The following is a 14620-nucleotide window of genomic DNA, read 5'->3' as shown; positions in this document are numbered from 1 at the left end:
GATAAATGTACATAGTTGGTGTGGAGTTAAGTTGATTCAACTCATCGACTAGCATGTACCGTCATGTTAATCTAAAAATCTTTTAGAAACAACTTTTGTGCAAATCCAGTGTTGAACTGACCCTCATTTGTGAAGCAGTGCGATGTAAAATGATTTTCACAAATATATCACACTTTAACGACTTTCTTCAGCACATTTCCTTCATAAATGAAATTCAAACACACAGTGTCCTCAGTGGCTCAGATGCAGGGAGTCTATGGAGACTCTTATGTTTGCTGGTACATCCAATAACAGAACATTTGTAATGTTTTTTTGGCACAGACATTGTATTTCTCCAGCGGCTACAGCGAGGAAACAGAAATGGCTCACTCAGGACGGGATCTATGCTAATAGGGCAGATCGTCACCAGTTGTGGGCGGGGCTTTTTCTCACGTAACTCTGGAAGCGCCCGTTTGGAGAGACTGTTTATGATTTATGGGGATTATAAAAATAAAAAGGAGTGAATGGATTTTATCATTATATGCTGGTTGTTTACACATCTGTGTTCAAACACCTTATAAAAGTGAATTTTGCATAATAGGTCCCCTTTAAAATCATACAGTGCTCTGATGGGAAAATACACATGCAGCTTGACATGCTCACCGTGTGGATAGGCTATCGTTGTGGCGCAGGTCTTGGAGGTTGCGGCTGCCAGCATCATGCCCACAAAGTCAGAAGCGTCCTTGGCTGTGTCCTCATGCTCATCCATGTGTGTCGCTGCTTTAGCCTCTAAAAGACGCCGTTTGATGCTTTCATAGATCACAAAGTGGATCACAGTCTCTGAGATTCCCGCGTAGGATGCAGACATGCCGCGGTAAAACCCACGTAGGCCGTCCGTCTGATACACGCGCCGCACACACTCAAACGCATTCATACGACGCTCCCCACGGTTCCTGTGCAGAATAACACATGCTTTATTGAGTGAAAAACAATGGGATCAGGAATAATAAGCACTAGTTAAAACCATTATCTTGGACTAAGGAATCAATCACTAAGGATATTAATCAAACAATCTACTTCCAACTCACTTCCACATATCTGTTGGCATTTACCTGGCATCCAGTTGTAGACGTGTCTTAATCAACCAAATTGGGTTTGTTGCCGTTATTGCCGTGAACCCTGGAAAGATTAAGGTGAAATTTAAAAGATGAAAATGATAGTTTCTGTGTTGTACCAAACTTTATTTATCTTAATTTACTGTTGTATGTTGAACAGCGGATGAGGTTCAAGCCAAATGGGAAAACCTACGAGATACATACAGGAAGAAAAATGTATTCTCGGACAGCGCCACCTATCGTGCAGGCGTGAATTAGCCGAAGGCAATCAATTGTTTTGCGTTCACTTTGAAAGCTCCGTTCGTCAGCGATTTGCTTAGCTTTATCACGTCATGCTCGGTGTGAAAGGGCCTTAAAGGTGTAAGAAAACTCTAGCATATGTGCTCTGAGAGTGTTAATCTAAACCCTCCTTGACAAAAGTCCAGGTGACAGGTGAGAAGAGACAACACACACGCTCTCTTTCTGGCCATCTGCCGGATCTGTGACATTTACTGGCCTGATACTTAGAGATAAAGCATGAAACAAAAGAGAAAGGTTGCAATTCAAATCTGCTAGACGCATCTACGAGTACGATTAAGCATCAAAGGGGTTAAAGTGTTAAGCAGTCCCTATTCTGAGCCCATCAGGAACAGGGACGTAGTTGAATTACATGGTCAAAATATAATGGAAGTTACCTGCGATCCCAGCAGACGTCATGTGCACCTGCGTGGAGTCTGGCTCAAACACACAGTTCAGTCTCTCCTTTGTGCTGGAATAGGCTGCGAAGTAGATGGCCCTGAAAACACAGCAGGACAGGACACAAATGAGTAATAACACACAACCTAACCTACTGTACAAAAACAGACTGGTCAGGCTGGTTTTGGCCACTTGGTTGACAACCAAATAAACCAGCTGAATACCACCTGGCCAGACTGGGAGACTAACTAAACCAGCTAAGACAAGCAAACCATTCTGCCTGTTTTAAGATGTTCTTTGCAGCAGGGAAGCTGGTCATAAGCTGGTCCAAACCGGTCATTATCTGCAGAAAAACAACCTCATACTTGTTGGAACAAGCTGTTTGGTAACCAGCTTATTTCCAGCTTAGAATGGCTAGAAAGTTAACCATGCTTGATTTTTCAAAAGAATAAATGAAATAAAGTCAAATCTTATAATGCATCATTCTTATTGCACAACGTATAGTATAGTTTAAATTTATACATTTATATTTCTCATAGCCTTGAATTTGCACATTGTTCGGATAAAATGTTATTGTTCAAAAAACCTTTTCCAATAAGATACAGAAATCTGATTAACATCATCTGGACCACTGGGAGACTAACTAAACCAGCTAAGACGAGCAAACCATTTAGGTTGGTTTAAGATGTTATTGGCTTACTGGCCCAAGTCAGTCATTGTCTGCAACAAACCAACCTCGTAATAGTTTAAGGCATGTTTTGGAACAAGCTGGCTGGACGACCAATAAATCGCCAGCTCATTTCCAGCTTAGTCCAGCTATAAAGCATTTACCATGTTCCAAACACAACTACTAAAACGAAGCATGATTTTTCATGATTTTTCAAAGCAATATATGCAACGCTGCCAAATCGTTTAATGCAACATGGTTGTCACGATAATGGAATTTTCAACTTCGATACGATACCTTTAAAAAAAACATTGATATTCGATACTATTTACAATACCAGAAATGAAAGTAATAAAATGTAAAATAACACTGGATATTTTTCATTGTAAAAATTAAATACAGATTAATGCTTACAATTAAAGTTACAAAAGTTATTCAGTCAAGAGCAGCAAGTGATGTTCTCTTTTGCTCTTTGATTAACATGACAGACAGCAGAAGGTTTATTAGGCTGCTGTCACTTTAAGAGCTTATGCACAGATCCAATATACTGTTACACAACATGCGTTCCTCTGAACTATTTACGTTCCAAAACTGACTATATTTATCTGAATACTCGGCATGATGGGCATTTTGACATAATTCTGTATGTATTAAACTGTTTAAAGCAGCACTCAGTAGCTTCGGGATTTCTTCGCTGTATTCTCGCTTTTTGCTCGCAGGTTTCTCTCTTGAGCTCCCCCCACAGCTTCGGAATAGATATTTGACAACACTGTTGTAAAAACTCGTTGGTGATTCTCAGACACCAGAGGCTAGTAGATCAACGACATCAAAGCAGACGGGACATTCTTTAAAACGTCTTCTTCATTCGGGTTCGGACAGCGTGAGGGAGCGCAATAATGACAGCATTTTAGCAGATTTCTTTTGGCCGTAAAGCAATTGTTTACATCGCGAGACCTGATATCACGCGAGACTTCCTGACGCAGCGGCCGGCGGCCCGCCGGCTCAAAGTTGCAAGTGCGTATTTTCCGCTCACGGGCACCGGGGTGGTGCGAAACGACCACCATTCAACCCGAAATAAGTAATATAACCATTCCAATGACTCCGAAGCTGTTCAGTTAAGGTAAAAAAGTTACTTAGTTCACCTTTAAGCGCAATAAGCCACACAACAACAAAAAAAACCTAAATTTGGTACTTGCAAGCTGTTTGAGAGATGGCTTTATGAGAGCGGCACTTATATAGATCAGTGGTGTGTGTGCTTTTGGTGGGAGTGCGAAACCTGCGGGAATGTCTAAAATTATGCGCAATACAAGCACTATTCCATGCAGCTGTTATCGGTGTATCCATACTGCAGAAAAGGAGTAAATACAGATATTTCAGTATCGATACAGTGACAACACTAATGCAGCATATACCCACCTTTCGGAAAACACCCATTGGGCGACAATGATGCCTGCGTAAGCAGCTCACAGAGACAATCTGTTCCTCGCAAACCCCCACGTGTAATCTGAAGTGTTTGCACACGCAGTTTCCTGAAGCTGTTAACTGAAGCATGGTGACCACTCCAACATTAAAACACTCTCCACACGCTCAGCAACTAATCTCAAGTTCAATCTCACCTTCCTGTCCACTTAACACACACGTTTACATAACGTTAAGTAACAGGCCCAGCATCAGTAGTCACAGATTTATCATGCGTGCCTCATTGGATAAACGCTTTATCCTGAACGTTTGCACGTACAACATCTGTTCACACAGACGCTAAATGTTAAAACCACCATTTATCATGTCCACTCATTTATTGAATTGCTCTTTAAGCTGTGCTGTTCTTCTTAGAGCAGTTTGTGGGTTGTTACACCTTGGCTGAAGGCCCATTTGGATTTCTGTTTATAGGCTTCATTGTTCTAGAAAACCTCAAAAATGCTGGAGTGACGAAAAAGTGCAGGGCCTGGCTTAATCGACAAGTGGTAACTGATCTCAGATATGTTTAATGGCCTGGAAAACACATGCATGTTATCTTTATGTTGATGATAATTTCAGTAGTAATGGTCATTGAAAATGGCACTGTTTGTTTAGAATTACAATGGTTTTAGTATGCACTTTTCGAGCCTTAAAGAGACAGTTCACCCAAAGCTGACTGTCTTCTGTGGAACACAAATCATTCTTCAAAATATATTTTGTGTTCTGCAGAAGAAAAGTCATACAGAACAACATGAATGACAGCATTTTGTGTGAACTATCCCTTTTATTGGGATTTAGACACCCTGTAATTTGCACCCTACCAGGTTGATATGAACGGTGTACCTGACCTTTAAAATTGCCCAAAACTGAACGCTGTATCAGTGTTTATTACAAGTCCTGCAAATTTGCAGCTTTACCGGTTGAGCAGGGATTGCATCAGTCACACTGCATTTTAAATGACTGTGTTTTCATTATGCAGAGATCAGGATTACATACTCTTACTGTACATACACTCGCTGACATGGAGATGTTTAAGTATATGAATAAACAAACATTTACCGTGAAGGAGCCACTCCGATTAGATTGGGTCCCAGGCCTCGGAATAAAGAACGAGGCCCTTCCTTCTCAAGAATTAATCTGAGACAGAGAGAGAGAGAGAGAGAAACACATCAAAAGAAGCGCAAGACAAACATACCAGAATTACATTTTTGTACTGAAAGGCTTTATGAACACTATAAACACAGTCTGGTATTAGTAAAAACATGTAATGTGGTTCCTGAGAAATGTCTGGGGGCTGAGGTGGAATATAGGTCTCATATTTTACTCCAAAATCAAAAGAAAGCATTATTGTAAATGAATCCCATTTTAAGAACATTTGATCTTTTTTTTTTTCAATGTGACATTCATTGTGATATTTTCATAAGTAATTCAAACAAATTGATAACCAAAATTCTCATGCAAAAATAATAACACAATATTTTGTTCTTTTCATTTAAAGATTATTATAATGAAAAAAAAAAACATTGTATCCAGACAGCAGGGCTCCAGACTAACTTTGTTTACAATGAATGAACACTGTAGCCTCTTCCTGAAAATATTAGGAGCACAAGGAAAAAATGTAGAGGCACACTTTAAATCGACCTGCAATGCAATTATTCACATTTCCCCCCATTTTACAAGTCAGAAGATATAAACTTGCAATTCTGACTTTTTCCCCACAATTGCGAGTTTAGGCTATATCTCGCAATCCTGACTTTTTTCCTCGCAATTCTGACTTTTTCTCTCACAATTGCGAATTATAAAGTTCGCTTTTTTCTCCGAATTTTGAGTTTATATCTCGGAAACTCGGAAATTGCGAGAAAAAAAAAAGTCAGAATTGTGAGATAAAAAGTCGCAATTACCTTTTTTATTTTTTATTCAGTGGCGGAAACAAGCTTCCACAGAAGAGGGCATGGCTCTTTTGAGAAAAAAATATATCAATGGTTCGTTTTGGCATTTTTGCCTGAGCTGTAATTTAGACGCACAACATTGAGACACACCGATGACTCATGACCTGCGCAGTTGACCAAACACTCCCAGACCCTCCTCCTCTCACACACATAGGACTCGTTCCCTACTCATCTTTAAATGTGAAATACAAAATTAAAAAATCCAAATTTGCAAGGTCGCACATGCGCAACTAGTTGTAAAAATGCTTGCACTGTCTCAAAAAATGGTCACAAAATGTGTTTATTTGGTCACAGTCTGGAGTCCTGAGACAGGTTGAACTGTATTATAGCTGTATTACAGGTATGATAATTGTTTTAGTTTTTTAATTCTTAAAATTAGGGGGTTCTTAATTAAAATGAAAATGTCACAATATCGAATAAATCTTAATATAAGCAGGCCACAAGTTCATTATGCAAAATTATACATTTTTTGTTCAGATGTTTTGGTACAATATTTCGCTATACAAATAAATTAAAAAAAATTATTTTAGAGTGAAATATAACCCAAACATTTCTTTATGAGAATTACCCAAATATGTTTTGTATCTTCCAATAAGACACACCTCTGACGAACACGTTCAAACAAAGAAATTCCTTGAACACTTCTTTTTTAAAAAGGGTGTGAGAAATTATTCACAACATATACATAATGTATTACTTGCCAAATGTATTTTATTTATTTTCCATCTTGCACGACTTATTACTATGACTTATTACCTTATTACAGTGAAAAATCTAATCTTTTACCCCGGTTGTTCTCAAGTCACAAGTTGTGGCAGAAAAATGGGCCAAATGTCTTATAAGGTTACGGACATCAGGCAAACATATTAACAAAAACGCTAAGGAAATAATAAAATGCAACTACCCATGTAAGTGATTGTAACTGGGCATAGATGGGAAAATAAAAATAAAATAACTTATCAAAGCTTTCATTCGAAGGCCATGCGTCCAATCAAAGTCTACAGTAATTTGATACAATTTCAGGTGTCAAAAAGCCAAAATAGACAGATGCCAACATGTCAGAATCATTTACTCAATGTATTACTTTGATAAACGAGACCAAAGTATCCCTACATGTCTTCGTGTTGTAGTATTTTAGTAACTCTCTGTGATGTATAACCCAAGTTAAACTGAGAGGACAAGGGGCCCGTTCTCAGAAGCAGTCTGTCAGACACACACACACACACACACTCTTCATCCGAGAGCCAAGCCCCAGGACGCAGCGTTTTAGTGTGAGGGCAGCGATTGGTTGGGTAAGGGGGAGTGAAAACCACTGTGAACAGTTTCATTATTAAGAAAACAGAAAGAAAAGAGGCAAAGAGAGGGGATTATAGACTTTATGCAATATGTGTGTGCAAACTGTAGTTCTGCCTGGGTAATGTATATACTTATGTTTCATATATGGAACTGACCATGACAGAACTAAAATAAACAAATTCCTAAATGCCAAACCAATGGTCCTGATTTCGTCTCGTCTTCTGACCTTATTTAGTCACGTTTGATGGTGTAGTGAAGAAATATGACCACATTTTTGGAAAAGAGACAACAGAAAGGGGGCGTCTCCTCTGGCACTCGGTTTTAGGCCCACAAACCATAGAGCAAATGTTTGCAAAACACTGAGCTAATGCAACGTTTCCACAACGCAGATGTAACATTCGCACTATTCCAGTACAGGGCGTTGCCTGTTTCCCGAACTAAAACCGCCATGTTAAATCAGATGAGTAAACATTTTACTTTACCAAAGTCTTTACTAAAACTCACACAGCTAAAACAGCATAGACACACATATCTCTGATATATATATATATATATATATACACACACATACCCTGGTGCTACTGAATAATATATTCATGTACCACAGTATGGTACTCCACTGTAGTATGTATGTGACTGTTGAGCACTGTCGAGTGAAATCGTAAACACCTCTGATTGCGCATTCACGCGCTCATCGGATATGTCTGTGATTGGCTACAATGATCGGCGCTTCAAAAACATGTTGTAAATATACATCAATGACACTCTTCTCCGAGCACTTAGACAGATACACACGGGAGCGCTTGAAAGCAGGGCCGGTCCGCCGATAGACGGCTGCGTGTGCCTTCAAAAGTTGTGTTGATCATTGTAGCCAATCACGGACATAACCGATGAGCACATGAACACAACGGCCAATCAGAGGTGTTTATGATTCCGCTCAACAGCGCTCAAAGCGTCACATTTTTAAAATGTCAGTACCGACTTGGTACCGAAGTCGATACTTTTGACAACACTACTCTACTGCAATTCAAAGAATATCATGGTATTACCATGGTTCATGCCCAAAGAACGTGGTAATTCCATGGTACCTTTGATAATTTTTTGTTATTGTGTAGAATTAACCCTTTAAACTCATACCTCGGGTCTTTAGTGACCCGGGACATCCTTCACTACCCTCCTCCTCATTCATTTTTTTTATTTAGACATCAAATTCCTCAATCAATTCATTATAAACAATATAACAAAAAAAAAAATAACAAAAAAAAATAATAATACAAAAATTATGTTTTCTCATTAATATTTGGTTAAAAAAAAATTGTATAGGGTCGCTAGCGACCCGCGGTGTGTAACAGTGTAAGTATATTTTTTCTGCACAACAATAATTGAATCTTTGATGACTGAATAAGTGCAATTCACCGTTATTCTACAAGGTGGTAATGTCTGATACACAATGATGAAGTGATTTTTCACTCAGTCACCGCAGGCAGAAAACAAAAGAATAGGAAGCATCATCAGCAAAACTTGAAAACTCAGCGATTTACTGCAGAGCAAGACTGAACGCAATCAAATATTAGAGTCGCAGTCACTTGATGGTGGATCTGCTGAAGAAGCTGTCAGCGATCAAAATATTGATTTTGAAGATGTTGAAAATTATAGTTTTGAGAATATGATTGAAATCGCGAATATGAGCCAAATGCTAAATGTACAGGGAAATGAGCTCAGACGAGGACAGCGATGATGGTATAAAACTCAAACTGCTCAAACTGAACCCGTCCAAGCTCCAAAAAGTAACAAAATATGCTTTATATCTTCTTCTGTAATTGTTCCTATAATTTTAGGAGAGTTTTATATTATCGCGACAGGTAGAGATCCATCCGTGTTAGTTATAGATCAGGGTCGCTAAAGACCCGAATATGTAATAATGATTGGTGAAACATTCATGCATTTAAGGGTTAAAGAAGAAAATGTGTAATATATGCACTAGGGAAAGTGCAAAAGGGTTTAACTTGTTGACATGTGTACCTGAGGCAGTGAAGGGGCCCTGGAGGGGCCACACGTGCCATGCTGGCTCCATCAACTGTGCAGATGCAGAGCGTTACTGAGGAAGACTGAAGCCTCGTCTTCACCACTTCTAATGGACACGTCAGGATCGCACCTACTGTGCCTCCACATCTGATAGAAACAGAGAGACATACAGTGAAAATTACATACAGTGTTGATTTTTTTTTTTTTGCACACAAAATAATGAGAATCAAAAGAAAAGAAAACCAAGTTGGAAAATAAATGGCCAATTTCTACCAATACCAGTTGAAAGCTTGACCGCACAATGTGGGTCAGTCAGTCATGCAATAACTTCTTATCTGAGAGCCACGTGACTTCAGTCAAACATCACAACACAGATTTAGAGGAAAACTAGGGCGATAGAATTTCAACTCTATGTGAAAGGTGAGTTGCCCTTAATCATCTCCAAAAATTGCGCTCGTGCCGGGAGATGTGGGTCAGCAAACACAGTAACCCAAACCAACAGCCATGTGCCGGGAACAACCTGATATCAGGATTTTCCGGTGGAAAAACGGCATCAACGTGAGGGTTTGATACGAATCTAAAGCTACAGAAATGTTATTAAGGAACAGTTTATGAGACAGAGATAATAAACCAAACAAAAGGTGCAATTTATGTTAGGTATCATATAATACCATGGTACTTTTGATTGTCATTCTCATATACCAAGACACTGTAAGGTACTTAAAAATACTATGGTATTGCCATCATGTGCAAAAATAGTTAAACATGAGTATGTGCGAACAAAAGATGCCAGTTCTTTGACGGGCTCATCATGTACTGTTAATGAGTGCCAGTCAATAGTCCTATTTCAAACTCTGTGCCAGTTTATCTGAGGACAGATATATTTATAGCACACGCTACAATCACTATATGAGAATATCCATGCCAGGCTTGATGATTCCCTCATGCCAGTAAGTTCAACAAAACACACTAGCGTAACAGATCAGTTCCCCGAAACTACAACTGTCACTTATTAAAAACCCATTCTTGCTATTAAAGTATTACAGTTAAGAATAAAGATTAAAACTGTCTATTTTAATTTTTACAATCTGGAATGTCTGGAAATATTTTAAAGACTAAGAACACAAATATCTTGAGGTTTCTCTCTCTCTATAGACAGTAATATAAACATCAGTGTGGCTGAATTCAAGATCTTTTGAGGTGATGGTGCTAAATTATTCATAGTCTGCTGCAAACCACAACACATCGTTTATATTTAGGCATGTTTGTACTTGTTGATTTTCAGTCTGATTCAGTATCAAGCTGTGAGTCTGGTCTCATATAGGCTACTAGGATTCATTCGGTGAAATGAAGGTTGTGTTGAAAGTAATTTTGAGAGCATCTATCATCCCTGAATGACATTATGACAGCGGCCCAAGACAGTAAACCCAAGAAGTTAACAAGCACTTAATTAACAGTAACACTTTAGTTTGGGGTCTTATTCTCCTTATTCTGCATGATCATATTCTTCATCCTTAATCCTAATACCTAAAATTAACAACAAACTATTAATAAGCAGTATTTAGGAGTTTATTAAGGGCAAAAGTCATTGTTAATAGTGAGAAGTGAACCCTAATCTAAAGTGTGACCTGCTTACCTTAACAGAAATAGATTGTTTATGAAATAAAATACTAGGCTAAATAATGACTCATTTGGTTATTGCCACAAATCTTTCAAACTCTCAATCTGTCGTCCTGTCGGATTTTCCGTCGCTTCTCAATTCCATCAAAACCAAACAACTCCCCCCTGGTTTTCTAAAATGGTTGGTGTGATGGTAAAGCAGCAAATGGTTCAGTAATTATTTTTTATAAAATAGACTAACCCACACATACATATATCAAATGAACAGACTTTCCCTAATTTTAACACATGACACTCAAAGGGGAAGTTAGGAAGTCTTGGCGAAACTCCAACACACACACACAAAAATGGCAAGCTTTCATAACAACAAACTTTGCAAGTTTCACAACAAACTTTCAAAAACGAGAAAAGGTCATTCATTAGACACAATGGCTGTTTTACAAATAATTTTCATAAAAAATTAACAACAACAACAAGAATATAAATTAATATTATATAATAGTAATTTAACAGTAATATATATATATATATATATATATAGTATAATATTAATTGTATAAATATAAATAAAATATGATTATAACAATCAACTAGTTAGTTGTTAGTAATATTACTAGCCTACTATTGTTACAAAACAGCCTCTATTTTAGTTTGAATCTATATGTTTGTGTAACGTTACGTGTCAGAGTGTTGTTGAGTAAAGCTGTCTTACCCTCCAGCGAACAGATGCACCAGTGTGTCTCTCTGGCTCATCTCGGCTCATGCTCTCCGGGATCCACCGGACTGGGCTGTAACGTTAGTGTCAAAGTCCGTGTCCGTGTGGAGCTCATGCGGGTGGGTGTGAGACCAGCGGTCGCTACTAGCCACTTTATACGACCTCAAAGCGTCTCAGCGCGGCTTCGCCTCCAACAAACCCCCGCTGGTCGATCCACGATCAATGCTTGGGCTATTCGATAGTTGGTCTGAAAGTGAGTCTGTGAGGAAGAGGTGACCACATAGCACTGATCTGGGTCAAAATCCAAGCGGCAGGTTAGATCAGGGGGGTTAAAAACGTGCACGTTTGCCCCGTGCGCATTCACCTTCTTCGTGTACACTCACTTCTGCGACGTAAACGCGCTCACAGTTCACTCTGTCGATCGACCAATCAGATGGCGCAAAACAGAAACGTCTATTGGTCGAGTTCAGATTGCGTCACCAGAGCCCGCCTTCATCAAGCTCTTTTCACGTGATCATCGCCCTTTCACACACAAATGACATTCAAAGGGTTACAGCTTGAGATGTAATCAAGTTAAAATAAAAATGACAATTTTGCCTGAAATAAATAAATAGCGGGTATTTTAAACCTAGTTTAAACCGCTTTGCTCTTCTTCTTTTTTTTTCATTCACTCTCATTACTTCATCATTTGCAGCCTATTCATATTTGATTGACTAATATTTGATATTAATAAAACACCTCTCAATATGGCTAGCCTGTGCACTCCTTGATCGCTGACAGTGTTTATTTTCTGTCATGTATTATTTTTTTATTATTATTAAATTTTTTTCTCTCTCTAGAGAATTCAGTAGGCCCTATGTTACGTATCTTTTAGGGATCATTTTAAATTGATTTCCTGCAGTTGTGATTTCAGTCCCTTACTTTGTTTCATTTGGCATCTGCAAATGGGAGGACAAAAATGATGTCAAATTCAAAACGGAAAATCTTAAGCTGTACTTTGAGAGCAAACAATAACTTTGTTCACAAAACACACTGTTATGTTGACATTGTATGTTTTCCAAAACAAATTAAAAGCAGAGTTTACTCTTTCCTTGGACAGCTTACAGAAAATGGACAATAAATCACAATTGCATACTTGTAGCTTACTTTCGTCTGACCGGATTGCATCTGAACTGTATTAAAAAAAAGTAAACAGCCGTGTAAAGGAGAATTATTGCGGCGATGGTGTGTGAAATGTGAATGGTTAACTTTTGTAGGTCATCATTTTTATCAAAATGGTAAAGTCCTTGCACGTGACTTCAACCTAGAGCACAAAGACAAAACTTATGCTGTAGTTCCTACCCTTGAATGAAATGAACACTAAACTATTAACTCTAACTATGAACACTAAACTATTAACTAGTAAAATAATCAGTTGCAGGGAATTAACAGAGACTTGTGTCTTTGTGTGTGTGTTCAAGAGAGATAAAGAAACCAAGGAAGAGATGAAGACAAAGCATTATCACATCTGTCTGTAACAGGGTGCTTCAGAAGAGTGTGTTTTAACAGGCAGAACTATATACAGTGATTCAATCTTCATGGGTGTATGTGTGGCTTTAATTATAATGGAAGCCACACATACACCCACAAAGACTGAATGAGTGAGAGTGTCAAACATGCTTTAACTTGCAATCCTGTCATAGACTGTAAATGTGTGTGTGTGTGTGTGTGTGTGTGTGTGTGTGTGTGTGTGTGTGTGTGTGTGTGTGTGTGTGTGTGTGTGTGTGTGTGTGTGTGTGTGTGTGTGTGTGTGTGTGTGTGTGTGTGTGTAAGCGTGAAAGGGTGGAAACCACTAGTTTCTTTTTATAGGAAGAGTTAATTAGTTCGCAAACTGGTTTATCAAAATAACTACATTTTCTCTTGCAGTTCCTCATTCCCCTCAATTCCCCGACAATCTATAATTGTTCGATCTGTAATTGCTGACACAGCTCCACCTAGCCCTGAAATGAGTTCAACGGGTACAAACATGCAAAATATCAAAACATACCACAGCATCGATACAGAGCCATCTAGCACTGTAATGGTTCAACCAGTGACACTTGGGTTGATAGCAAGGAAAAAACAATGAATAAATGCAAATAACACAGTGCAACTAACCATGTAATTGTGCGTCTCGGATAATAAATAGGCTTACTATTATTAGCACTATACTTTAAAATGGAGGAGTGGGTTCATCTGCAAGGATAAACATGGTTTGTTGACATGTGGTTGGCACTGCCTCAAGCATGAAACCGTCCAAACTCAAGAGACATTTAATCCTAATCCTAATCAACATCTGGGTCCTGGAGCAAAACCAGAACCCCCGTGGTAGATCATTGATAGTTTTCAGATCAAAGTGCAAACACACACCCCGCACACCCACACACACACGCGCGCACGCGCATGCGCACGCGCACACACACACACACACACACACACACACACACACACACACACACACACACACACACACACACACACACACACACACACACACACACACACACACACACACACACACACACACACACACACACACACACACACACACACACACACACACATCAATCAAAAACGTAATATGTCATCACAAATTGTTTTTATCACTAGATTGGGCTAGTTAGGAAATTAGGCCCTCACTACATCAAAATATGTACACACATTCAAGGCACACACACATATATGTAGAGAGAGAGAGAGAGAGAGAGAGAGAGAGAGAGAGAGAGAGAGAGAGAGAGAGAGAGAGAGAGAGAGAGAGAGAGAGAGAGAGAGAGAGAGAGAGAGATACTAATCTGTTTGTATCCCACAAATACTTGAATCATCTTGAAAAACTCTTAAATTACAGACTAACAGAAATAGATACCTGGTTTAAATGTAACAAACTATCGCTAAACATTAGTAAAACCTTTTATATTGTTTTTCGATCAAGTAGTCATAAGTACAGTGATTGTGACATTAACTTAAACATAGATGGTAGAGCTATTCAAAGAGTGGACACAATAAAATTTCTTGGAATACATATAGATCAATTCATAAACTTTAAGGAACATTTTAATGAGCTGGTTAAAAAACTATCTAAAATTGAGACATGTGCTCCCATTAG

The 14620-nt window shown here is 38.6% G+C and overlaps 1 protein-coding gene across 1 annotated transcript in view; it reads right to left on the bottom strand.

Moving 5' to 3' along the window:
- The window catches only part of slc25a36b (solute carrier family 25 member 36b), a 15375-nt gene extending 3476 nt beyond the window's left edge, over window positions 1–11899 (bottom strand). Inside the window, exons 1-6 of the mRNA XM_082181238.1 lie at window positions 11497–11899; window positions 9162–9311; window positions 4954–5031; window positions 1769–1869; window positions 1092–1158; window positions 643–932 (exon numbers count right to left, since the gene is read on the bottom strand). Coding sequence (XP_082037364.1) covers window positions 643–932; window positions 1092–1158; window positions 1769–1869; window positions 4954–5031; window positions 9162–9311; window positions 11497–11537 — 727 coding nt within the window. The 5' untranslated portion in view covers window positions 11538–11899. The remainder of the gene's footprint in view (window positions 1–642; window positions 933–1091; window positions 1159–1768; window positions 1870–4953; window positions 5032–9161; window positions 9312–11496) is intronic.
- Between the last annotated feature and the right edge of the window lie 2721 nt (window positions 11900–14620).

Source organism: Leuciscus leuciscus (genome assembly GCF_965113295.1).
Source record: "Leuciscus leuciscus genome assembly, chromosome: 9".
NCBI lineage: Eukaryota > Metazoa > Chordata > Actinopteri > Cypriniformes > Leuciscidae > Leuciscus > Leuciscus leuciscus.
This window is presented reverse-complemented; position numbering and strand designations above follow the sequence as displayed.